Source organism: Dendropsophus ebraccatus, chromosome 2, assembly GCF_027789765.1.
Source record: "Dendropsophus ebraccatus isolate aDenEbr1 chromosome 2, aDenEbr1.pat, whole genome shotgun sequence".
Classification (NCBI taxonomy): domain Eukaryota; kingdom Metazoa; phylum Chordata; class Amphibia; order Anura; family Hylidae; genus Dendropsophus; species Dendropsophus ebraccatus.
This window is the reverse complement of record NC_091455.1, coordinates 104,523,261-104,550,666: the sequence shown is the minus strand read 5'-3', so window position 1 is coordinate 104,550,666 and position 27,406 is coordinate 104,523,261. Positions and strand designations below refer to the sequence as shown.

Genomic DNA, 27,406 nt, shown 5'->3' with positions numbered 1-27,406 from the left:
AGCAATGGCCGTCTGCATTGTTTCCTACTGAACCACAGCTGCACTGTATACACTGCATACAGTACGGCTGTGGTTCAGTGCAGCTGCACAGAAAACTGACAGGTCTATTTTGTGCGCCCGTTATCCAATGAATAATGGCTGTACAGAATAAACTGTGCACACAATGTAAAGTGCGGCTCCCAGACGCACTTTCCATTGTGTGCTATGCTTAATTGGAGGGTGGGCACACCCAAATGCGCCTGCATTCCAATTAAGAGAAAGTAATGTTCATACGGCCGGTACTGCAGTACTGGCCGGTATGAACTTCACAGACAGTAGCCGTTCTGTGACACAGCCAAGTCACAGGCGCATTTGCAAATTTCATGAATCACAGAACCTATAAAGCATGAAGCTTCATGCTCCATAGGTTTGCTCCGTAGGTTCCATGATTTACGGAACATGTAAATGCGCCCTCAGGCTGGGTTCACACACTGTATACTTCAGGCAGTATTTGGTCCTCAAGTCAGGTCCTCATAGCAACCAAAACCAGGAGTGGATTGAAAACACAGAAAGGCTCTGTTCACACAATGTTGAAATTGAGTGGATGGCCGTCATATAACGGTAAATAACTGCCATTATTTCAATATAACAGCCGTTGTTTTAAAATAACAGCAAAAATTTGCCATTAAATGACGGCCATCCACTCAATTACAACATTATGTGAACATAGCCTTTCTGTGTTTTCAATCCACTCCTGGTTTTGGTTGCTATACAGCCTCACAAATACAGCCTCAAATATACATAGTGTGAACCCAGCCTAAGGCTGCGTTCACACTACATATATTTCAGTCAGTATTGCAACCAAAACCAGGAGTGGATTAAAAACACAGAAAGGATCTGTTCACCCAATGTTGAAATTGAGTGGATGGCCGCCATATAACAGTAAATAACTGCCATTATTTCAATATAACAGCCGTTGTTCTAAAATAACAGCAAATATTTGCCATTAAATGGCAGCCATCCACTCAATTTCAAGATTGTGTGAACAGATCCTTTCTGTGTTTTTAATCCACTCCTGGTTTTGGTTGCAATATGAGGACCACAATACTGACTGAAATATACGTAGTGTGAACCCAGCCTTAATGGTTATATTGCCTGGACTAGAGGTTTCACAATGACAACCAAGTTCTCACAATCCCGGCAAAAGGAACTACATAAAGGCAGCAGGCTGGCAAGAAAAAAAAAAGATATATGTGTATGCACAAAGTTGCATAAGCTAGAGTATATTTTTCCTTAATGCATTTAACATATACACTAAGGGACAGATTTACAAAAGCTGCGCCCCTGGTATACGCCAGGGAGCAGGCGCAGATTTGTCCCTTGTCCCTGGGGCCTAATTTAGGACCAACATACAAGTACGCCAATCTTCATAAATGTCCCCCTTAATGTGTACCAAAATTGTGATTGTGAACAGCCCCTAAATATTTGTGTAAAACTAATGTATGTAGGTATCCACGTCGTAATGCTCAGTAGCCTCAGTCTACCTTTGCTAAATGAAAGAATTGCTATGTCAAAATATTCATTCAACTTTTAAAGCTGCTTTTTTCCCTTCACAAAGATTCATGCAGATTCAGAATCATTTCAAATTATTTTCTAAAATATTCCCTTCAACATAATGAATACAAAGTACAATTTAAGTGCCCTTCTGGACCCTTCTTCCTGCAACACAGTATTTATGGACCGAGACTGATTACAAAATGTAGAAGAATTTATTGAAATAGTTTCTCCTTATGCCTGTCCAATTCTGCAAAACAAACACGAATGCCTCCATGCACTAATGTTTTGAATATTGTAGAATGACTTATTGCCTTCTGGCTTTACTGGCATAGAATATCAAACTATGACTTACCAGAGACATAATGTCTGATATCACAAGGACGACAAGAAACAAGCTGAAAGAGACAAAGTCAAATATTATTTCTGCATGTAAAGAGGTCATGTTTAAACCTGTAAAGCATATACAGTGCACATCAAGGCAGTTATTACAGATACTTACAGGTCAATTATCATCCACAAGAGTTGCAAGAAACGGATTACATCGATCAGCTGAAAACAGAGAAAATGCCTGATCCTCGGCTGATCATGTCTTTTGACCATTCTTTGAAAGTTATCGATATTGGCTGCACAGCTTCCTGTGTAAACAGGGTTATGTGTGGACAATAATGATAAAGGGAAATTGTCACCAATGGTACTGTACATACATACCATCCTCACTGCTTGCGATACAGCATCCCGGCATCAGGTCCTCCGGATGCGGGGTCTGAAGATACAGATGCGGCCAGAGCACTGGAGAGCTGGCATAGCAGGATGCCGCATCCCAAGCAGCAAGGACAGGAAGTATGCATTGCTTGTCATCTGGAAACTGACAGCATGGATATGTACATATCTGTGCTTTCAGTTTCCATGGCTGAACAAATGATACAAGGATCATTTGTGCAGCCTACTACTTTTAAAGGACCTTTAGGCACAGAAAATAATACAATAAACAATAATGACTCATCAATCAATTATTAAATACTTAATCTAAGTATGTAAAGTAAAATATTCCCTTAAAGGGAAACTAGTAAAGTAAACACATGAGATGGAGTTTGCAGGGTAATAACCAGGGAGGAAAAATGGCATATACTAGTAATAAAATGGCCAGATATAGTGCTGCTCCTCATGTACATAAACTGGACAGTGTATCCTGAAAAGTCACTTGAAGTGACAATAAAGTACCTTTTACTCAGGCCAATTATCAGGCAGGACCTTCGGACAGCAATCTGCTGAGGAGTGAGAAAATCTATTGCTATCACCTGCACATCTCCCTGTGTTAACAGAGGATGTATGGCTGATAGCAATATATTCAAATGATTAAATAAATGATACAGTGATTGTTCTTGCGGCCCGGCCACTTGATTGCTTCTGAAAACCCTGAGAATGAGTGCCCATCTTGCTTATATTTTGCACAGACCCATATCAGGGTGTATAAAAGGACCCTTACACTTTAAGGGTTCTTTTAATACCACAATAATAACCAGAATGTAGATAAAAGATACTGCACAATATTCACCCTGGAACGCTGCAGACGGCATGAATCAGCCTGCCCCACAGTATAATAACTCCCTCACATTGTTCTTCAGGCTGGCGACAAGCATGAATCAGCTCTGCAACTGCTATTCACAGTAATATGCACAATTTCTTCTACTGGCAAAGTAACTTTATCTGATTTGCAAGCAAAACAAGTATGTTATCATCTAATCATATGGTCATGCAATTGCCCTGGAACAGGAAGACAGGCCCTTGCCAATCGTTTCCATTTTGCAATGAGCTGCCATTTACCTTCCAGGCACAGCACCAGACTTTATTCTCTCTCCTCATACCTTTTAAGTGATGCGGCTGCTGTGCTTGAACAACTCCATAAACGCCATTACACCAACTGAATGCATTTAGATACATTTAAGCTGCTGTTCAATGCAATAATAACCACATACATAAAAATGTAATGCCTTTTATCTTTTTACATTTAGTCCAGTATTATTTAATATTTTCACATGATAAAAAGAAAAACTATTTCAGCATACAAACTGAGAAACAATGTATTAAAATTAAGTCTAAAGGCAAATATTCCCATATAAGTACTACCTTCTGCATAATGGCTAATCTCATCTAGATATAGTGTAACTTACCTCACTTCTGTCTAGTGATGCCATACTATCAGGACACATAGTGATTGATAAGAGACTCCTTTGAGAAATGTGACCTGGGGATATCCCTGTAGCAAGTCCAAGCCTCATTGCGAGGTTTAAAGAGGGATACTCCGGTGAAAAAAAAAATATTTTCAAATCAACTGGTGTCAGAAAGATATGCAGATTTGAAAATTACTTCAGTTTTCCAGTACATATCAGCTGCTGTATGTCCTGCAGGAAGTGGTGTATTCTTTTCAGTCGGACACAGTGCTCTCTCCTGCCTCCTGCTGTCTTTTTAAGGAACTGTCCGGAGCAGTAGCAAATCCCCATAGCAAATCTCTCCTGCTATGGTCAGTTCCTGAAATTGACAGAGGTGGCAGTAGACGGTACTGTGTCAGACTGAAAGGAAAACTCCACTTCCTTCAGGACATATAGCAGCTGATAAGTATTGGAAGACTTGATATTTTTAAATGGAAGTAATTTACAAATCTGTATGACACCAGTTGATTTGAAAACATTTTTTTTTTTACCACAGTAACCCTTAAAGGGCGTACAAAAGGGAAAAACAAGCCAACTCATTCTCCTGCTGCTTCAAGGAGGTACAGATTCTGCACTCCAATGCTACATGATCGACTAATTTTAAATAGTATAAATATGTGGGTATGCTACTCTGTGCAGTGATGTTAGAGTTGAAGTCTTGTAGCGTTAAAGGAAAGGTAGCACCTTTCAAACTGATGCAGACTAAACCATGGGTGCAGAGTGTAAGTGGTTTAAAGGGTCCACTTATCTATTATATGACATTATAAAGTGGTTGAAGAGTGTACAACCAGTGAATGGGTGAAAGAATCATAAGGCCCCGTATCTCACAGAAACATTGTTAAGAGCAAAAGTATTAAGTATTGATTCTTTAATGTCCCCCCACTCCCCACCCCCCTACCTGCAATATATTTTTTGTTTTGGTTAAACTTCTTCTTATTGCTGTAGACCAAGTACATTTTCCCTTCATGGCAGGGGTACTTCCTTATGGAACTGGCCTTTTGAGAGGTATAAGAAAAATATACCCAATCCCTAGAGGTCACAGCTTACAGGATTTAAGAGAATCTGCTGCTAACGTCTTGGTGCGAGATACCACAAGACACTTTCTTAGGTCTCGTGGAGAAGAAACCTCAAAGGTTCAGTCAGTGTTATTCTGGGGACATGAAGGGGACGTACACAATATCAGGTGGTGCTGTTATGTCTGAGCTTGTGAATCTCAGTATAATTGGCTTAACATTATTGGTGCCCATGATTGTGTAGTATAAAAAATAAATACAGTACCATCAGCTATAAGTGACTATGCACCAACTTTGTATTCTTAGAATATTTTAACAGCATGACCAAAAAATTTCTGTAAAAGTCCACCTGTCAATACACTGTTCATGCAGTCAAAAACAAAACAAACACAGTCTATCACATAGGCTCCCTTCCCAATTCTTGGTTGTACAACCTTTGGCAATCATGACAGCCTCCAAAGGGTTTTGTAGCTGTCTGTATTCTTTTATTTTTTATTCTTCCATTGCAGTTTTTCAGGCTCTTGAATGTTTACGGGATTCCTTTGCCAAACAGCAGATTCCATCTCTCTCTCCAAAGATTCTCAAATGGATTGAAATCAAGACGGATTGTTAGCCAATGTATTAGGCTAAATTCATACACTGTTAGTTTTCAGAAAAGAAAGGAATTCCGGCCGCAGAAAGACCTGGCAGTTCACACAGTGAAGCGAGCGACTCCGGCCGCTTGCTTCACTGTGCGCTATGGGGAGTTCTGATGCGGGCGCACGCTGATGTACTTAAGTACCGGCCGCGATGATCCGGGCACAGACCGGCTGTTCCGTCACCCGGCCGGGGTCACGGAACGCCCGGTCTGATACGCTGTGTGAACATAGCCCAAATGTATTAAAAATAATGTTCCTGCAGTGACATTGGCTGCAGGAACGTGCCAAACGCCGCCTGTTGTCTGGCAATATAACACTATCTATGCAACAGACGATGTTATTCGTTGTGTGAACAAAGCCTTAGTTTATTTTCTACTGTTAAATCTATATGACATTAAAGCCCTCCAATCCCAAAGATAGTAAAGTAGTCCCACAAAATTATGGATTCTCCGTAAACTTGTAGTTTGGCTTTATCTGTCCATAAAACATTTTTACAGGAGGATTGTAGTTAATCTATGTAATTTCGAACAGTCCCTGAAGTCACAGAGGGGTCCTCCTAGGCCTAAGTGTGTGACTTATGGTTTGGGTTGTATGAAGTACTCCAGTTCTCCAGAGGTCTTCCATACAACCTGAAGTTCTTTGTATAATATATGTTTTTTATGTTTCCTCCTTCCAACCCATACTGAAAGCCTCCCGACTGTCCCAAAAAAAGTTCTAACTATTCCAAAATGCTACTAATAAAAATGAGAAATCACTGCACCACCGCCACCCCACCCCCTCAAAAAAAAAAACCTGAGCCCTCACACATATATTTGTACACAAGTGATATGGGTCATAATAAGGCATTGCAAAAATTTCAATAATCTTTAATTCTTAGACATAGTGAGACATGCAACAAGAAATTGTCCAAAAGCTCTAAAATGAGGACCAAATACTTCCCAAGATACTATGCCCTGGAATGATCAAGCTGCATAAAACAAAACATATAAAGACCCAAATTTGTATGTGTACACACATACCTATAGACACATGTGACTGGTTGCTTTGGGCAGTTTACATCAGTTTCTATTTTGTACATTGGAAATCTGGGTCTATGCATAAACCCAGCCTAAGAGGTAATAGAGAAAATCACTAAATTCCATTAGTGTTGCTTTCCAAAAACAGTAGTACTTGTACTGATGCAGGCAGGTAGTTCAAAAATGTAGCCAGACATGTTTAGAAAACAATGCACTCTTATTGTGGATACAGCTTTGTTATTGATACAAATAATTCTGGTAGATTTACATCATGAACAGAACGTGATTGCGGGAAGCTATGTTGTTGCAGATTGAAGATACCATCTGGCTTAAAAAGAATAATGTTATCAACACACCGTGCAAAACAAGAAGGATTTCTAGTCTACTTACAATAACAGTGGGAAGAGGCAGCAGCACCAACTAATGTACAAGTATGATTAGGCTGACAAGAGCTGGCACAATGTACTAAAAAGTTCAATAAGTCAGCTGCATAAAAAATCATGGAGAATGTGTTCACCCAATGCTGTGGTGATGCTTTTGGTAAGCAGACCTTTTCATTGAGGCAAGCTAATGGATGGCAGGTTGTTGCAACTGAAACAGATCGCAACTGAAACAAACCTGCTGTCAGAGAAATAAATGTGAGCAGAAGGAAGCGGCAACACGCACAAGAAAGAACAAAAATGGGGAGCGATCAACTTCAGAACCAGCTCTACTATGTAATCAAAGGAAAGGTGAAGATAAACCAATATTCACTCACTTCTCGGAGGGGAGATCGACCTACTCCCCTCCGTTGCCCGGATAGCTTGTATTGGGAAAGGTGATATTCTGCTGCTTGAAGTCCTCCCAGAGTCTTCGGTTGTGGCCTGTGTGTAACGGATACCTGTAGTGATCCTCCCGGGTGAGTTCTCCCTACACCCGGATTGGTGCACACCGTACTTGGAAATGAACTGTGAGTATTACTATAACAAATATAAAACTTTATTCTGTCCGACGCGTATCAGAACTACAAGTTCCTTCCTCAGGGACGATAATACATATACTGCACACACACATTTAAATATAAGAGGATACCCTCCCTTCTGTGATGTCACTTCCACTTTCACCTTGTTGGAAAACCCTTCCCTCATTAACCCTTTGCTTTCATACTCGTTCTATTGTTTCATTTAACCCATTTGGTACTAAAGTATTGAGTTTAAATATCCAATAGCTTTCTCTTTTACATAATTTTGCAAATCTGTTCAGTGAAAAATGTATTTGCTCTATTGGGAATACTTTCAGTAGGCTATCATCAGCATTATGAAACATAGCGAAATGACGGGACACACTATGTTTCCCGTATTTATGTTTAATGTTAAAACGATGTGTATTAAATCTTTTACGTAGCGTTTGACTCGTTCTACCTACGTATTGGAGGCCACACGGGCACTCCAGCACGTAGATCACATATTCTGATCCACAGTTTAAGTGATCTTTAATCTCTATTTTTTCTTTGGAGATCCTGCTTTCAATACTTTTCGTATTATTCTCTAAATAGTGACATGTTTTACACATTTTTTATTGCATTTAAAGATACCAATATTTTCTTTTTTTGTTTTTACCATATTTATTTTTTCTCTTTTTAACTCTGGGTATGAAGGAGCTATTTTTTGTCTTACTGTTTGTGCTCTCCTATATATCATGCTGGGACTTTTTCCTATACAGTCTTTTAAAAACGGATCCCTCTGTAGGATACTCCAATTTTTCTTTAAAATATTTTTTATTTGAATATGATTAGATGAATATCGAGTGATAAAATTAACATCATTCTTTCTATTATCATGTATATCATTTCTCTCTCCTTTCTTTTTGTCGTCTTCTTTCTTCCTTCCCAAATGTTCTTTTCTATTTAATTCCATAGCTCTTCTCTTAGCCCCTTCTATGATCTTGCGAGGGAACTTTTTCTGTAAAAATCTTTTTTCTAGAATATTGGTTTGTTCTTCAAAGATTTTCTCTTCTGTACAGTTCCTTTTCATTCTTATCATTTGTCCAAAGGGGATGTTTTCTTTCCAGCTCTTCTTGTGTTGACTGATAAAGTGCAAGTAGCCATTGGCATCTATTGGTTTAACCCTTTGAGGACCAGGCCCAAAATGACCCAGTGGACCGCGCAAATTTTGATCTTAGTGTTTCCGTTTTTCCCTCCTCCCCTTCTAAGAGCTCTAGCACTCTCAGTTTTCTATCTACAGGCCATGTAAGTGCTTGTTTGTTACAGGAATAGTTGTACTGTGTAATGGCGTCTTTCATTTTACCATAACATGTATGATGGAATTCCAAATATATTATTTATGAAGATATAAATTGGTGAAATCGTAAAAAAGAATGCAATATGGTAACGTTTGGGGGGTTCCTGTGTCTACGTAATGCACTATATGGTAAAAGCGACATGATACCATTACTCTATAGGTCAGTACGAACACAACCACATGCAGGTTACACAGATTCTCTAATGTTATATTTTTTTTTTAAATGAAATCCTTTTTTTTGGAAATTAATTATAAATAAAATGGGACTATTGTGACGCTTATAACGGTTTTATTTTTTCACCTACGAGGCTGTATGGGGTGTCATTTTTTCCGCCATGATCTCTAGTTTTTATTAATACCATATTTGTGAAGATCGGACGTTTTGATCACTTTTTATTAATTTTTTTATATATATAATGTAACATAAAATCGGTAATCAGCGCACTTTTTTCCCTCTTTTCGTGTACGCCGTTTACCGTTCGCAATGACGCTTGTTATATTTTAATAGATCGGACAATTACGCACGCTACGGTATATTATATGTTTATCTATTTATTTATTTTTATATGTTTTATTTATATAATGGGAAAGGGGGGTGATTTAGACTTTTATTGGGGGAGGGGTTTTGGGGTAGTGTGTTAGTGTTTTTAACTTTTTTTTTTTTACACATTTGAAGTCCCTTTGGGGGACTTTTACATTCACTACTTGGATTTTTACACTGATGAATGCTATGCCATAGGCATAGCATTGATCAGTGTTATCGGCGCTCTGCTCATTGAGCCTGCCTGTGCAGGCTCAGTGACCAGAGCGCCGATCGGACCGCACGGAGGCAGGTGAGAGACCTCCAGCGGCGTTTAAGGAGTTAATGACACGCGGCAGCGCGATCGCTGCAGCGTGTCATTACCGGTGAGGTCCTGGCTGCTCACTGCAGCCGGCCCCCACCTGCTATGAAGCGCGCTCCGCTCCGGAGCACGCTTCATAGCGTGAGAAACACCCAGGGTGTACAGTTACGCCCTAGGTCGTCTGGTGACAGACTTCCATGGCGTAACTATACGCCCTGTGTCGTCTAAGGGTTAAAAAAAGTTTTTGTGTTGATAAAATTATCTTTTATATAAATATTTATATCTAAAAACGCAATTTAATTTTGACTGTAACTCTCACTAAATTTAAGACCCCATGTGTTGCTGTTAATAAAAAAACATAAAATCTTTTAGATCCTCCTCTGTGCCCTTCCATATCAGCAACAGATCGTCTATATACCTTCCATAAAAAACTATACATTTTTAAAAAAAACTTTCATAAATAAAAAGATTTTCAAACATGGCCATATACAAATTAGCGAAAACTGGTGCGCATTTAGCGCCCATCGCTGTGCCAAGGTGTTGTATAAAAAATTCTTCTTAAAAAAAAAAAATTATGCTTTAAAATAAATTCCATTCCATCTACAATAAATTGTTTTTGTAAATCTGGCATAAAAACATCCTCTGAGAGGATATCTCTGATTGCTTGTAGACCTTTTTCATGAGGGATGTTTGAATAAAGTGCTGCTACATCAAGTGTTACTAGATAATACTCTGGTTTCCATATAACTTTATCTAGTAACATAAGTAGATGTCCTGAATCCCTGATGTATGAAGGAAGGGAGATGACATATTTTTGTAAGAGACGGTCTATATATATTCACCCAGGTGGCTAGTAATCGAATTAACACCTGCTATGATCGGTCTTCCTGGTGGTTTCTCAAAATTCTCTAAAAGTTTTTTTTTTAAATTTATAGTTTTTTATGGAAGGTATATAGACGATCTGTTGCTGATATGGAAGGGCACAGAGGAGGATCTAAAAGATTTTATGGTTTTTATTAACAGCAACACATGGGGTCTTAAATTTAGTGAGAGTTACAGTCAAAATGAAATTGCGTTTTTAGATATAAATATTTATACAAAAGATAATTTTATCAACACAAAAACTTTTTTTAAACCAATAGATGCCAATGGCTACTTGCACTTTACCAGTCAACACAAGAAGAGCTGGAAAGAAAACATCCCCTTTGGACAAATGATAAGAATGAAAAGGAACTGTACAGAAGAGAAAATCTTTGAAGAACAAACCAACTAGAAAAAAGATTTTTACAAAAGTTTCCTCGCAAGATCATAGAAGGGGCTAAGAGAAGAGCTATGGAATTAAATAGAAAAGAACATTTGGGAAGGAAGAAAGAAGACGACAAAAAGAAAGGAGAAAAAAATGACATACACGAGAATAGAAAGAATGATGTTAATTTTATCACTCGATATTCATCTAATCATATTCAAATAAAAAATATTTTAAAGAAAAATTGGAATATCCTACAGAGGGATCCGTTTTTAAAAGACTGTATAGGAAAAAGTCCCAGCATGATATATAGGAGAGCACAAACAGTAGGACAAAAATAAGCTCCTTCATACCCAGAGTTAAAAAGAGAAAAAATAAATATGGTAAAAACAAAAAAAGAAAATATTGGTATCTTTAAATGCAATAAAAAAATGTGTAAAACATGTCACTATTTAGAGAATAATACGAAAAGTATTGAAAGCAGGATCTCCAAAGAAAAAATAGAGATTAAAGATCACTTAAACTGTGGATCAGAATATGTGATCTACGTGCTGGAGTGCCCGTGTGGCCTCCAATACGTAGGTAGAACGAGTCAAACGCTACGTAAAAGATTTAATACACATCGTTTTAACATTAAACATAAATACGGGAAACATAGTGTGTCCCGTCATTTCGCTATGTTTCATAATGCTGATGATAGCCTACTGAAAGTATTCCCAATAGAGCAAATACATTTTTCACTGAACAGATTTGCAAAATTATGTAAAAGAGAAAGCTATTGGATATTTAAACTCAATACTTTAGTACCAAATGGGTTAAATGAAACAATAGAACGAGTATGAAAGGAAGGGGTTAATGAGGGAAGGGTTTTCCAACAAGGTGAAAGTTGAAGTGACATCACAAAAGGGAGGGTATCCTCTTATATTTAAATGTGTGTGTGCAGTATATGTATTATCGTCCCTGAGGAAGGAACTTGTAGTTCTGATACGCGTCGGACAGAATAAAGTTTTATATTTGTTATAGTAATACTCACAGTTCATTTCCAAGTACGGTGTGCACCAATCCGGGTGTAGGGAGAACTCACCCGGGAGGATCACTACAGGTATCCGTTACACACAGGCCGCAACCGAAGACTCTGGGAGGACTTCAAGCAGCAGAATATCACCTTTCCCAATACAAGCTATCCGGGCAACGGAGGGGAGTAGGTCGATCTCCCCTCCGAGAAGTGAGTGAATATTGGTTTATCTTCACCTTTCCTTTGATTACATAGTAGAGCTGGTTCTGAAGTTGATCGCTCCCCATTTTTGTTCTTTCTGCGTTCTTTCTACGTTCTTTCTGTGCGTGTTGCCGCTTCCTTCTGCTTATACGAGCTGGAGCTCTTATCAGCGTCCGGAGGGTGCAGCGATCCCGGCGGAAATCATCAGATCCATGTATATGGCCGTTGTATCTTTGTGAGTGGTGTTTGCACCACTCACCAAGTGTAAGTGTGTTTCTTTTTTTTTCTTTTTTTCCTTTTTGGAGTTTTCATTGTTAAGGACCTAGCCGCTCCCGCAGTATTTTTTCTTCTTTCTATCCAGAGAAATAATGTGATCTCTTTTGATGCTGTTAACCATATTGAACCTGCTTCTTTGCACCTTCAAAAAGTTAACACTTTATACTCCGGATACTGCATTACGACATACTATGGCCTGTAAGCTGTGCACACAAATACACAGGGTTAATATAATGGAATACGGACTGTTTTTACCTAAATTACCTACATCTACATACAGAAAAGACAATGTTACCTATAGGTACATATGATAGGATACAATGGAATAAAAAGTGATCAAAAAGTCACCTCTAGAGCAATTTGGTACCAATATGGATAAAAACTACAGCTCACAGCCCCCCAAAAAATCCATTGAACAGAAATATGGTGTCAGAATATGACGATTCAAAGTATTTTTATCATTTCTAGTTTTTTTTTTTTTTTTTTTTAAAGGTTTCCATTTTATCAAAATCTTAAAACATAACAAAAACTATATAAAATTGGTATCACTGTAACTGCACTGACCTGAAGAATAAAGATAACATCTATGTTTAATTGCAAAGTTCAGTGTATAAATGACATTTTGGACACTGCATTTTCCCCCATTTTTACCATACAAAGATTTTTTTGTATTGTATTACATTTTATGGCCAATATTCGTTTTTGTGTTTTTGTTTTTTCCTTCTCGCCTTTGTAAAGCAACAATGTTTTTATTTTTCAACCTACAGGGAAGTTTGGGGTCTTATTTTTGTGCCACAATCTATAGTTTTCATTAGTACTATTTTTGTGTAGATGGAATGTTTTGATCGCTCTTTTTTTCTGACGTAAATGGTAGCAAAAAATCTGACATTTTATTGCTTTTTTTTCGTTTACGCCATTCACCATACAGGATAACTATTGTTATATTTTATTAGATCAGACAATTACGCAAGGTACAATATATATTTATTAATTTTTTATGTGTTTTATATATAAAATGAGAAAGGGGGGTTATTTAAACTTTTATTAGGCGAGGGGCTATGTCACTTTTTAAAACTTTTTAAGATTTTTTATTTTACACTTTTTAATTTCATCTAGGAGACCATCACAATGATTTATTACATTCCTAACACTGATCAATGCTTTGCCATTGCATAGCATTGATCAGCGTTATCTGCGATCCTCACATAGAGTCTGCCTGTGGCAGTCTCTATTAGGGGATGACAGATCTGATGGTCTCAGCTCCCAACACTTACTGGGGTCAGGTTGACACTCTGACAGCCCAGCCTGTAGTCTGTAGACTGTAGTACTAGTATACTGAGCATGAACAGCAGCGACAGCATCCTTCTCCTGATCATAGACAACTTCACTGCTAGTGGGCTGGAGCAGGATAAAAAAAAAAAAAAAAAAAAAAACCAGCTTCTTCCTTTCTCTTAATGTGTGTACTACCCTGCAGCTAGCTGATGGGGCAGGCTCTGCTTTTACCAATGTAGAAGGTGGGTGGTGGCAACAGGCGCATGACAGTAGTACTGCCCAAAATCTTCAGTGGGCCACTTTCCTGTGTGGGCCCAGGAGCAGCCACCGTGCCAGTGAGCTTGCACAAGTACACAATACTATAGAGCAATAACAAGAAAAATGCATGTGAAATGCATCTACAAGTTGTCATAACTTTAAAAATAATTTTAATTTAAACTGTGCATACACCAAGCTGACAAAATACTAAGCTAAAACTATAAAAAAAAATAATAATTAAAACAGTACAAACAAATTTGCTAAATATGCTAACTTGTCTGTGAGAAGCCCCATATAGTGATAACTAAATTTCATTATAGTGTATTTCAGAACGAGCATATGTATAAAAGGTACTAAACACAAGATATTCCTTTACCATTGATCAAAAGCTAGGTGTAAAAACCTGTCTGAGCCTTGTTGTTGGATCCTGGCAGGTGAAGGCAACGCCCAGAAGTACACTGGGTATAGGTTAAAATCTAATTCACAGAGAAGCTGCAGCACTTAAATTCCATAAAATCCTTGTTCTTTATTGTAGGGTCACACATAAAATACCACCCACATAACCAACTGAGCGTATAAGCTATGCATTTTGACATGAAGTCTTTATCACAACTGTGATAAAGACTTCACGTTGAAACCTTTGAAAGCTTATATGCTCATCATATGAGATCCTTAAAAGGAACCATTCACTGACAAAATGCCCAGGAAGCTATAAGTAGGGTGTAATGAAGCCCCCTGAACTGTTTCCAGATGTGTAACTGACACCTATGAGCTTTGCACATACCCCGACGATAACAAAGTTGGTTTGTCCTGCACCATATGTATTTTACTCTCAACTAGTCATGTGGGCGTTCCTCAGCGCTGATCACGGATGGCGTGCTCAGGTAATCCCGCCTCTATAGGCGCATCGGCTCTCAGGGATGGCCCCTCTGTGACGTGCTGCAGGCTCATGCATTGAGAATCACGCCCAGAGGGGCTCTCCCTGGGGACTGACGCTCCCAGAGGGACAGGATTACAGCCAATTAAAGTCGCTATCTGTGATTGGTTCAGTGCTGATGAATGCTCACATGACTAGTAATTTGCATATGGCACAGGACATTTACAAACTTAATTTTTTGGGGGATGGGGTTATATGCAAAGCTCATAGGTGACAGTTACACATTTTTAAACAATGCAGGAGTCTTCATTACATGTATATAGCTTCTGGGCAGTTTGGCCGTGATTGGTTTCCTTTAAGACCTGATGTAAGTGACCTTTTTTACCATGTACAGGCAGATGGTTGAAGTCACATCCTGCTTGGCTGGCTTAGGACTTTTGTAAGCTCGGGTTTTGTAAGCTAGGCAGTGAACAGACCATGATTTAGCAGTGCCTTTTTCTTTCCTTTATGCATAAGCAACTCAACTATGCAGAATCAACAGATTAAAGTGGTGCCAGTAGTCTGCCTTCGAATAACACAATGAAGCAGAGTCATGTGGGACAGTAATAATATGTAATACAAATAAATAAGTATAACTACCATAATGCAATCCATGTGTTCAATTCCCTGTGTAGTGATCTGGATGAACACATGAATTCCTGATAAGTAATGCTGCCTTAGTATTCAGTCAGGGGATGTGCGCTGTTTATAGAGCTGTAGTGGAAGATTAAATAAAACATTCTAGCAGGAAATTAGCTTCTGAAGGATTCCACCCTGTAACCTCAATCTACAAAGGCAGGACTTTCTACTTTCTCTGACTAGATGATATTTCCCTCTCTGCTATACCACAACCTGCTGGAAACCGCAGGACTCTTCCAGATCAAATATATCTTTATCTGCCTCTGATCCAGTCTGCTCTAATAGCATCAAACAATGGTGTCTGACACCTGACCTGTCCACGTGTAACATAAAATTACACTTTGATCAGAGTTTCAGATTACATTCCCTTTCTAAGGACTTAGGGCTTCTCTGCCTTTTGGCCTCTTTAAAAAAAAAACATAGTAAAACTATTTGAGAAAATGATCTTCCGCATCTACAAAATCTTTTTTTAAAACATATTGAATAATGTCTTCATTATTTATTACAGCATTTATTACATTATTTATTACATGGCCCGATGTGCCAGTGAAGCAATCGCCATTGCCTGCTGGCTGCACTGTGCTATTACTTGCACAGACAGTGAGCGGGAAGCAGCAGGAGGGGCCAATGAAGTACTACGCTGATCGACATGCAGCAGACTGATCGTGATCTTTAAACATGTTGAAAGACCAAGATCAGCTGATATCATGCATGTCGGCTGATGGCTGCCATTCTACAGTATATGTGCTATTACACTGAACAGGCAGGATGGTCGGTAATCAGCCAAGTAAGGCCCATAATTGTTCAGTGCAATAGGGCCTGACCATTTCCTCTAATGGTCTTTACAGTGTTGAGTACTTTAACTAGCAGCCTACAGTGTGTTCTTTAGCTGGACTCCCTGAGATCAGTAATCATTTTGTTGTGAAGGTCTGCTAGGCATTGCTCCTGCCTAGCCAGTATCCTTCTTCCCACTGTTGAGAGGCAAAACCCCTAAACAGCTGTCTGTTGTTTGTATCCATGGCCTTGGTACAGTATTTCCCCTTTAATGTCCTTAGACTCATAATTGAGTTGGATATTAACTGAAAGGGCCACTTTATATTGTACTCTTGGTGGTCTCCTTACAGAAGCCACTCCTCTACTGGGTCCTTCCCTGGAGGGATATCTGGGCTGTCCTGTGTTTAAAGACTCTTAATTGGGGCTCTGTGGACTCTTTTGCATATTTTCCCCTAAAAGGAAGCCCTCTTGTTGTATGAAGATTTCATATTCTATTAAACTCAAATGCTGGATTTCCAATGAAGACTACTATTAGTCGCAGATATAATACTCTTGAAGTCAGGTAGCCTTCGACAGAACCTAAGCAGCATTTATATCTAAAGTGTGATGCTGTTACATCTACTCGTTAACCCTCTTTATTACCAGTATCACACTAGTAATGGTAGGTGTGCAGTTTGGGTATTTTTGCAATTCTGACAAAATTCAAATACCATACTACATGTAAAAGACTAATCTGTTGAATTGCACAAAGTGATGAAAATGATTTATGTATTACAAGTAAAGGTAGGATAAGGCCATCAGTGCTATACAGATGAGGCCTACAATTCCTAATATGATGAGACACTTTGGGCAGTCAAACTAATGGAGATAAGGTTATCACATTTTCAGGCTATAACTGAAAAGCATATTCCCAGACGTTGACAGGAGAAAATGACAGCAAACATAGGACAAATATTCTCATGCACAATGCATTTTCAGTGTGTGGGTTGTGTAATAGTTACAGCTCATTTACAACAAGTGTTAAAATTTGGGATGTATCTGTTGCTGGAATATAGAAGTCCCTACCAATCATTCATTCTGTTCAATACAAATAAAAAAAAAAAAAAAACAGAACAGCTTTGCGCCCTTGACATCTATAACCATTAACCAACACAGCAAAAGGTATCTTTCTCCACCAAGATTACAGCTCAACCATAAGTTCAAACAACTTTGCAGAAATCAGTTGTATAACCGAATAAGCGAAGAAACTATTTTATTAGACAAAAGAGTTTCCTTCTTTACTATCAAGGCTGTTCCACCAACACCCCCATGCAAGCCTATGGACAGGGGAGGTGCTGATAAATCTGACATGTCTATATAATAAAAATTAAAGTCTGTCTGTCTGTCCCGTATAGACTTCTAAACGCCTGAACTGATTGACCCCATATTTGGCACACAGATACATTGGGTGCCCGGGCAGTTTATAGCAAAGGTCCCGTCCCTGCCAGATGTACAGGAGGGTAGGGGGAGGGGGAAGAGCTTCGCCCCATAGAGATGAATGGGAAAATCTCCACACTGCACACACAGGTGCCCAAAGGAAACGGCAATTGGGAGCCTTAGCAACCAATAGGATTACTACTTTCATTTTCATAGGGAGCTGGAATCTGAATGGTTGCTAGGGTGGCTGCCTCACAACAGATCCACAGAAATAACTGGTAGACCCCCTACTCCATCTATACAGGACATGTATACAGGACCCCCTACTCCATCTATACAGTACATGTATACAGGGCCCCCTACTCCATCTATACAGTACATGTATACAGGGCCCCCTACTCCATCTATACAGTACATATATATACAGGGCCCCTACTCCATCTATACAGTACATGTATATACAGGACCCCCTACTCCATCTATACAGTACATGTATATACAGGAGCCCCTACTCCATCTATACAGGACATGTATACAGGGCCCCCTACTCCATCTATACAGTACATGTATACAGGGCCCCCTACTCCATCTATACAGTACATGTATACAGGGCCCCCTACTCCATCTATACAGTACATTTATACAGGGCCCCCTACTCCATCTATACAGTACATGTATACAGGACCCCCTACTCCATCTATACAGGACATGTATACAGGACCCCCTACTCCATCTATACAGTACATGTATACAGGACGCCCTAACTCCATCTATACAGGACATGTATACAGGACAGTATTAGCATCTGCAGCTGCCCTAAGCACTAAACCTGAAGGTGCCCCATCCTCACTCACCAATTAGCATCAGGATAGGTAGGTAATAGCTCCACACATCACATTTAACACCGCCACACCAAGCCTGACCAATACCGCCATACTGTGACTGGATAGCACAGCCATACCAGACCTGACCAATACTGCCTTACTGAGACTGGATAACACTGTCATACCAGACCGGACCATACAGGACCTCCACCAACTATATACTACAGGTATACAGGACCCCAAACTATACACTACAGGTTTACAGGAACCCAAAACTATACACTACAGGTATACAGGAACTCCACCAACTCTATACTACAGGTATACAGCACCCCCACCAACTCTATACTACAGGTATACAGGACCCCAAACTATACACTACAGGTATACAGGACCCCCAAACTATATACTACAGGTATACAAGACCTCCACCAACTATACACTAGAGGTATCCAGGACCCTCAAACTATAAACTGCAGGTATACAAGACCACCGCCAACTATACATTACAGGTATACAGCACCAACTTAATACTTCAGGTATACAGGACCCCCGAACTATACAGTACAGGTATACAGGACCTTCACCAACTATACACTGCAGGTATACAGGACTTCCCAAACTATACACTACAGGTATACAGCCCCCCCCCCAACTACACACTACAGGTATACAGGATCCCCCACCCCCAACTATACACTATAGGTATACAGCCCCCCCCACCTCCCAACTATGCACTACAGATATGCGGGACCCCTAAAAACTATACACTGTAGGTATACAGAACCCCTCCAACAATGCACTACAGGTATACACTAATTCCACTGATTAACTCAGATGAAACAATACCTTTAGATTGGCCTCCGGGGCACCTTAGAACAAATCTAATTAACACACTGACACTTTATACCCGGGCAGCGCCAGGTACATTTTCTAGTTATCTATATTTTTCAGGTCCACCCTGTTACAGTGATACCTTTTGTTTTTACCCGTGTACCAAACTGTGACTCAAATTGCCTTATTCTGACACTTATAACGTTTTTATTTGTGCCGTGATCTGTAGTTTTTCCTGGTACTACGTTTGTATACATGTGACATTTAATTTTTTGGGTGGATGTAATGTGACCAAAAAACACATATGGACTTTGGTGTTGTTTTTGCATTGCTTACGCTGTTTACCATGTAAGATCAGGAATGTGATTTTTTTTATTTTTTTTTTGGAGGAGTGATTCGAACTTCAATTATGAGTTTTTAAAATTTCAAAAACATTTTTTTTTTTACATTTAAGTCCCCTCTAGGGACCTTTTTTAATCAATTGATAGACTGACAATTCTGATCTATGCAATGCTATAGTGTTGCTAATCGAGTCTCCCTGAGCCAGTCTCTACTTACAGGGAGACACCTTGAGGGACAGAGGGTAGGTATAGATCTCCAGCTTAAGTGATCCATCAGCACCCCGCAGTCACATTGTGGGACGCCGCTCCAGTCACTGACTGGGTGAGCAGCCAGTTCAGCAGCAGGGACAGGCATTTTCCCCTGAATTGTGACATCATCACAACTCAGGAGAAAATTACTTCCAGCGGCCGTTCCCGCCGATCACAGCGGGCACAAGGAGTGGTAAGTGCCTACTTGCAATTAATTTCCCCCCTACCCCTGCAGGCTACCGGATTTTAGCAATCAACGGACTTCTTCTTTAAGGAGTCACTATTCTTAGCAAATTTTTATGGATACTAAATTTGTGGTGGGGCCAACACAAGACTCGTTTCAACTCCTTCTTAAACACTTTTTTAGCTTCTACACATAATAATAAACTTGTAACAAACCATAATGAACTTTTATGGATCTGTCTGCAGATGTAACGTATCTTAAGTATTGTCTACAAGTGCCTCTAATCCATTTCGATTCTAAACTCGGCTTTCACAATAGATTCTCCTACTTAAACTACCACATACAGTACCTTCTCAGGCACAAATTTATGTATGTTTGTACCGCCATATACAGTACTTTTTATCAAGAGAAACTTCATATAAATTTGTAGTGAATTTAAAGCGACTCTGTACCCACAATCTGACCCCCAAACCGCTTGTACCTTCGGATAGCTGCTTTTAATCCAAGATCTGCCCTGGGCTCCGTTCGGCAGGTGATGCAGTTATTGTCCTTAAAAAACAACTTTTAAACTTGCAGCCCTGTGCCCAATGGCCATGGCCTAGATTGTGTATGCATTAGGCTGGCACAACCTCTCTGTCCCTCCTCCCCGCCCTCATCATTAGGAATGCTCCAGGCAGATTGCTTGCTATTCATCACCTGTGTGAATACTGAACATGGGCTGGATCGTTAAGGCACCTGTGCAATGTTCAGGAGAAAATGTTTCAGTGGCATTCCTAATGATGAAGAGGGTGGGTAGGAGGGACGGAGGGGTGGTGCAAAGTTAGGGCACAGATATTCTAAGCCACGCCTGTTGGGCACAGGGCTGCAAGTTTAAAAGTTGTTTTTCAGGACAATAACTGCATCACCTGCAGCCGAACGGACCCCAGGACAGATCTTGGATTAAAAGCAGCTATCCAAAGGTACAAGTGGTTTGGGGGGTCAGATTGTGGGTACAGAGTCGCTTTAACTACATTTTATAACCACAAGTACAAGTGAAACACATTAAGGCCATGTTCCCACTTTGTATGACACCGGCAGTTCCATTTGACAAAATTCCCGTAACAAACTGTCATGTACATGACAAAATCAGAAAATATTGCCCAGTGTAATGTTAAAAATGAACTTTTATTAATAATATGTTAACAGCCAACTAAAATACTATAAACTATGTCACAAAAGGACACCTGATCGTAGGATAGAAAGCCGCCTATCCTCAGGTAGATATTTCTATAACAGACTGCGCCCAATCACACAGCCTGTCAAGTCTCTGTAAATAGAGAACACATAACAACAACTGTATCTGGTAGTGTGTTTATGTATACACGTCAGTTGTCTCTGTCTCATCATAAAACAAAGCCACAATCATATCAAATAATATGCTTAAATCTCTATTAAAAATCTCTATGCCTTTTACCCACGTATGGATGTGGGATCCTCAGGAGACTATAGGTGATAGAGAAAGGATGTTTTTCAGTTGACAGATGAAACACGTTACACAAGTAAATACTAAATGAAGGTGTCAAACTAGGTCAAACTAGGACAAACTAGGTTTCTATGCAGGTACAGTATGTCATATATTATGTATGACCAACTATAAACACTTGTAGTGCCAAACACAGTGACACATGCATTCTGCTCTTGTTGATGTTTATACTATATACTGTTTAGCGTATTACAGATAGATTGTAATATTGTGATAAGGAAAGGATCCAGTACTGTCTAGTACATTCATGTGCTATACGTGTTATACATAACAGTCAATAGCTGCAAGATCCTTAATGAAGCCAAAGCTATCATACAGTACACATTAGACCAAAGGAGAGGAAACAGGCTTGTTCTACATATAAAGATGTGACAAACAGGACAAACTGGGTTTCTATTCAGGTGCAATATGTCATATATCATGCATGACCCACGATAAACACTTGTAGCGCCACACACAGTGACACATGCATTTTGGTCTTTTGGATGTTTATACTATATATGGGCTAGGAAAGGTTTAGACTACAGTGAGCTAAAGTAACCTTTTGAAGGAAATTAATGCTAGACAGGACTTACGTTTTGGGGAAAGGCCACATGTAGCTGCTTTACCTCCAAAAAATGCATGCACACAAGCAATCATTGCCAAACTATAGTTTAATGATAAACAGGGCCTTACACATACCCTCTGCTCATACATTTATATATTGTTTAGCACTCTTGACATACTGTACATATTATTCACATAAGTTCTGCACTTTAAATACCATCCTGTATGTTTGCAGCATACTTATATTTCTTATGTTCATGAGACAGAACAGATACAACCATTGTAATAAATAAAGACAAATAAAGACATGTCTCATCTATAGCTACATCATACCTCCCAACCGTCCCCCCATGTGTTCTGCTTCATTGTTCCCACTGCACCAGCGTTGGCACCAGTAGCTGCCGGGTGCTGAAAGGGGCCCTCCCACTGTTAGCACACCTGATGAGCACTTACAGTGACACTGACAGAGCAGGAGCCATTGGCTTCCTGCTCTGCCAATATGCTTGTGGATGCAGGCATCATTATGACTCCGACCACAAGAGGCTTCCTTCCCCAGATCCCGGTGCACAAGTGACGTCAGGAAACAGGGAAAGGAGACAGGGGAGCTTCCTACCAGGGGGCAACAGCTACATGGGAGGGGGGCTTACTACCAGGAGACAATGCCTATATGTGGGGGGAGAGGCGCTTACTACCAGGGGACAATGCCTATATGTAAAGGGGAGAAGAGATTACTACCAGGGGACAATGCCTATATGTAGGGAGAGAGGGGCTTAACCATTATATGGGGGGAGGGGGCAGAGAGGCTAAATAAACTATATGGAGAAGACAGAGGAGTCTTACTACTATATGGAGGCTCAGAGGCAGCTTATCTACTATGTGACGGCATTGAGGGACCTAAGTACTATTTGAGGGTCCACTTTAGGCCTAAACACTTCATGGGGGCACAAAGTGAGCACTGTTACTGTATGGGGCAATACAGACAGGGACTTTGTATAGATAGTGAGGATGGTGAAAAATCAAAAAGCCTAAAATGTTTGCCAGGAGTGGGCAGATAGAGAAGAAAAGAAAAAGTGAGAGAATCCGATCAGAGAAGACATCCCTTGTGAGTCACCGGATATAGCTGCACTTTAATCACTTATACGGCATGCAGAGCCTGTGTACCATTTGTATCTACCTCCATATGGATTAGTATATGGGGTATACTGGTCTTTGTACACTCACCGGCCACTTTATTATGTACACCATGCTAGTAACGGGTTGGACCCCCTTTTGCCTTCAGAACTGCCTCAATTCTTCGTGGCATTGATTCAACAAGGTGCTGGAAGCATTCCTCAGAGATTTTGGTCCATATTGACATGATGGCATCACACAGTTGCCGCAGATTTGTCGGCTGCACATCCATGATGCGAATCTCCCGTTCCACCACATCCCAAAGATGCTCTATTGGATTGAGATCTGGTGACTGTGGAGGCCATTTGAGTACAGTGAACTCATTGTCATGTTCAAGAAACCAGTCTGAGATGATTCTAGCTTTATGACATGGCGCATTATCCTACTGAAAGTAGCCATCAGATGTTGGGTACATTGTGGTCATAAAGGGATGGACATGGTCAGCAACAATACTCAGGTAGGCTGTGGCGTTGCAAAGATGCTCAATTGGTACCAAGGAGCCCAAAGAGTGCCAAGAAAATATTCCCCACACCATGACACCACCACCACCACCAGCCTGAACCGTTGATACAAGGCAGGATGGATCCATGCTTTCATGTTGTTGACGCCAAATTCTGACCCTAACATCCGAATGTCGCAGCAGAAATCGAGACTCATCAGACCAGGCAACGTTTTTCCAATCTTCTACTGTCCAATTTCGATGAGCTTGTGCAAATTGTAGCCTCAGTTTCCTGTTCTTAGCTGAAAGGAGTGGCACCCGGTGTGTTCTTCTGCTGCTATAGCCCATCTGCCTCAAAGTTGGACGTACTGTGCGTTCAGAGATGCTCTTCTGCCTACCTTGGTTGTAACGGTTGGCTATTTGAGTCACTGTTGCCTTTCTATCAGCTCGAACCAGTCTGCCCATTTTGCTCTGACCTCTGGCATCAACAAGGCATTTCTGCCCACAGAACTGCCGGTCACTGGATGTTTGTTTTTTTTCGGACCATTCTCTGTAAACCCTAGAGATGGTTGTGCGTGAAAATCCCAGTAGATCAGCAGTTTCTGAAATACTCAGACCAGCCCTTCTGGCACCAACAACCATGCCACGTTCAAAGGCACTCAAATCACCTTTCTTACCCATACTGATGCTCGGTTTGAACTGCAGGAGATTGTCTTGACCATGTCTACATGCCTAAATGCACCGAGTTGCCGCCATGTGATTGGCTGATTAGAAATTAAGTGGTAACGTGCAGTTGGACAGGTGTACCTAATAAAGTAAAGTACTTTTAGCCCAGCAGCTATTAAAATGACACTCAGAGTCAATACACATTATTGGATTCAGATATATATATATATCCTACTTGGGTTCACCATCTATTAAGCAATGTGGGTTAGCATATTAGCTTTGGGTTAGTTATCCATTACAAGTCCATAAAGGCTTCCATACATGGATCATGAGTATTCAGTCCTGTGTTTGTGACCTCTATGTCTGTGCACTTATGTTTTCATGTTTTTAACCATGTTTGTATTTTTGCATTTTAACACTTAGTCTGTTTGTCTAAATGTACAGATACCATGACTAAGAGCCGTGTAGGCTCGAAACGCGTCGGCTATCAATTTTAGATGTTTGGAATCAATAAAGTGGAATTTTATTTGAGCTGGAGGAATCAAGTTTCTTTTCTCGGTACCTAATAAAGTGGCCGGTGAGTGTACAGTGGATGTTATGTAGTTATGGTATAGGGGTATAAGCCACTATGTGATGAAGGTGTGGTGATAATATTTGTTTCTTATATAATGACAATAGGTTATGTGGATATAGGGGCATGGCTATAGGGGTGTAGCTATAGGGGGTGTAGCTATAGTGGGTGTAGTACATTGCCAAAAATGTCCCTCTTTCCTTCCAGCAAAACACATGTCAGGCAATTTCAACCATTGGAGGGGATAAATAAAGGGTAAGGGAATGGATAACACACATTTTTCCACCTCTGATTAGACAATTTAGTCTAAAAACCCTGCAGGATTTCTGTATTAAGATGCCCCACCCTGCCCCTGCCCTACCATCCTAGGTAACAACCTATTAATATCTTTATTAGTAAAAAAAAAAAAAAACTGCAGTGTTTTCAGCTACATGTTTTTGGCCTCACCCTTGTTTGTTTTTGGGCTTAAAAAAAAAAAAAGAATCAAAAGCATGCAACTAAAAACACTGTACACGTGAATGTATCCTTTTACACAGCCTAGTTTGCATATCCATCTGATGTGAATCTCCAAGACTATGAAGCACTTGCACATCACTGGCAGGACAAGTGTGCTAATCCATCACTAGAATTACACTCTTTCTGCCATTAGTTTCTGTTGATCCTAACAGGGCAGAATAAGCCTGATAACAGATTGCATTTAACAGGTAAAAGAAAAGGCATTGTCTAGAACAGGCAACCTGTTTAATACAGAGAAACAAATATTATTGTTAATTATGTTCATAGTCTTCTTTATTATTTTGGGGTGATGTCGTGAAAATGTTTAATATTTAGAAAAAAAATATATTGATCTCCTGAAACAAGCTTATAAATGTGTATTATGAGCTGCTGACTTTTCCCGTACCTTTTAGAAGAAATCTGAGCTGAGATCTGAACTGTTTCAAAAGAGCACATCACCAAAATGAAAGGGATGAGAATCTGTAATACACAAGGTTGAAAGTTAGAAGAAAAATCTTCTTAAGCTTTATTTCAAGGGCTGCCTCAATCGACTCTAACTAGTCGCTGAATGACGGGGCAAATTCTCATTGTTCTGCATGAATAATTTAGCACATTGGAAATATTTCAAATTAATGCTGCCCTTCTTCAACACATTCATAGTTACACAGACACCAAATGAATACGGGAAGATAAGCTCTTTTCTACGCACTGATTAATGCATGAGAAGACACAGTTTGTGGCTTAGAGAAAGTATGCATTAGATTCAGAAAGAATGAGGTGCCCGAATCCTTCAATCAAGAGTAATCCTCCAGTAAAATTCTATACTGTTTCCTTAGCAGTTTTACAGTTAGAATATAGTTTTTAAAAAAAAAAAGTTAATTGAAATGACTAAAACTACCCTAAGGTGTAACTTTTTACACCATTTTGCATTTATCTATAGAATTAAAGTACACATAGACCTTCAATAACTGACAAGCGAACAATGGTCGGCCGTCAGTTATCCCTCCCGTCTGGCTCTGTCTTCCCCATACACAGGAACATTCAGAATGTTCTCTATGGGGAGGGTTAAAGGGAACCTGTCACCCCCGTGCCGGGGTGACAGGCTCCCGACCCCGCTACAGCCCCCTATACTTACCTGATCCCGCCGAGTCCCGCTTCTGGATTCGGTCAGGTCCCGGAGATATCAGCTGCTGCAGCCCGGCGCGTGCGCTGAGAGATGAGTCCAACGCTCATAGAGAATGACGGAGCGCTGGACACTCCGTCATTCTCTATGAGCGTTGGACTCATCTCTCAGCGCGCGCGCCGGGCTGCAGCGGCTGATATCTCCGTGACCCGACCGGATTCAGAAGCGGGACCCGGGGGGATCAGGTGAGTATAGGGGGCAGTAGCGGGGGGTCGGGAGGTTCCCTTTAAGCTACAGTCCTGAGTCCTGTAAAATGGGAGAGCCCCATACACCTTATACCAAATGATGAACAGTAGCAAGTGGTGGGGATGGCCAACAACAGTATAAGGGGACTTTTAGAGCCCTATTACACGGAGAAACAATGTGCCAAATCAAGCCGATTTGGGAGATCATCTATCAGTGTAATAAAGACAAGGACCAGCCGATGACAATGATCTTTAAGTTTTGACCGATAATCATCCTCCGCCAGGCGTGCATTGCAACATGTAATAGTGATGCAAGGCTGATGAATCTGAAAATAAAATAATAAAGTTCTTACAATACCTCTCCTGATGTCGTAATGTCTTCTCCCCACAACCACCGATGCAACTTCAAGTGACAGGTCGCTCGGCCAATCACTGGCTGGGACAGGAGCGCCGCGGTCAGTGACTGACTGAGCCTCCTGTCACTTCAGAGACTGGCTCTGCAGTTGAACTGTAGGCTTCGGAAGCGAGGGAGAAAACAAGAAGACGCCGCGGAGCATGGAGAGATAAAGTATATACTTTATTATTACACTTTTAAAGCAAGGGCTGCACAAACATCACTAACGATCTGTGTGCAGCCCTTGCTGCACAAT

At 40.3% G+C, this 27,406-nt stretch overlaps 1 protein-coding gene across 3 annotated transcripts in view; it reads right to left on the bottom strand.

The window, feature by feature from the left end:
- The window catches only part of PIGN (phosphatidylinositol glycan anchor biosynthesis class N), a 209,344-nt gene that overhangs the window by 15,995 nt on the left and 165,943 nt on the right, over nt 1-27,406 (bottom strand). For all 3 annotated transcript variants that reach the window (XM_069958130.1, XM_069958132.1, XM_069958131.1), the window contains exons 26-27: nt 25,795-25,868; nt 1,889-1,931 (exon numbers count right to left, since the gene is read on the bottom strand). In XM_069958130.1, the coding sequence (XP_069814231.1) occupies nt 1,889-1,931; nt 25,795-25,868 (117 nt within the window). The remainder of the gene's footprint in view (nt 1-1,888; nt 1,932-25,794; nt 25,869-27,406) is intronic.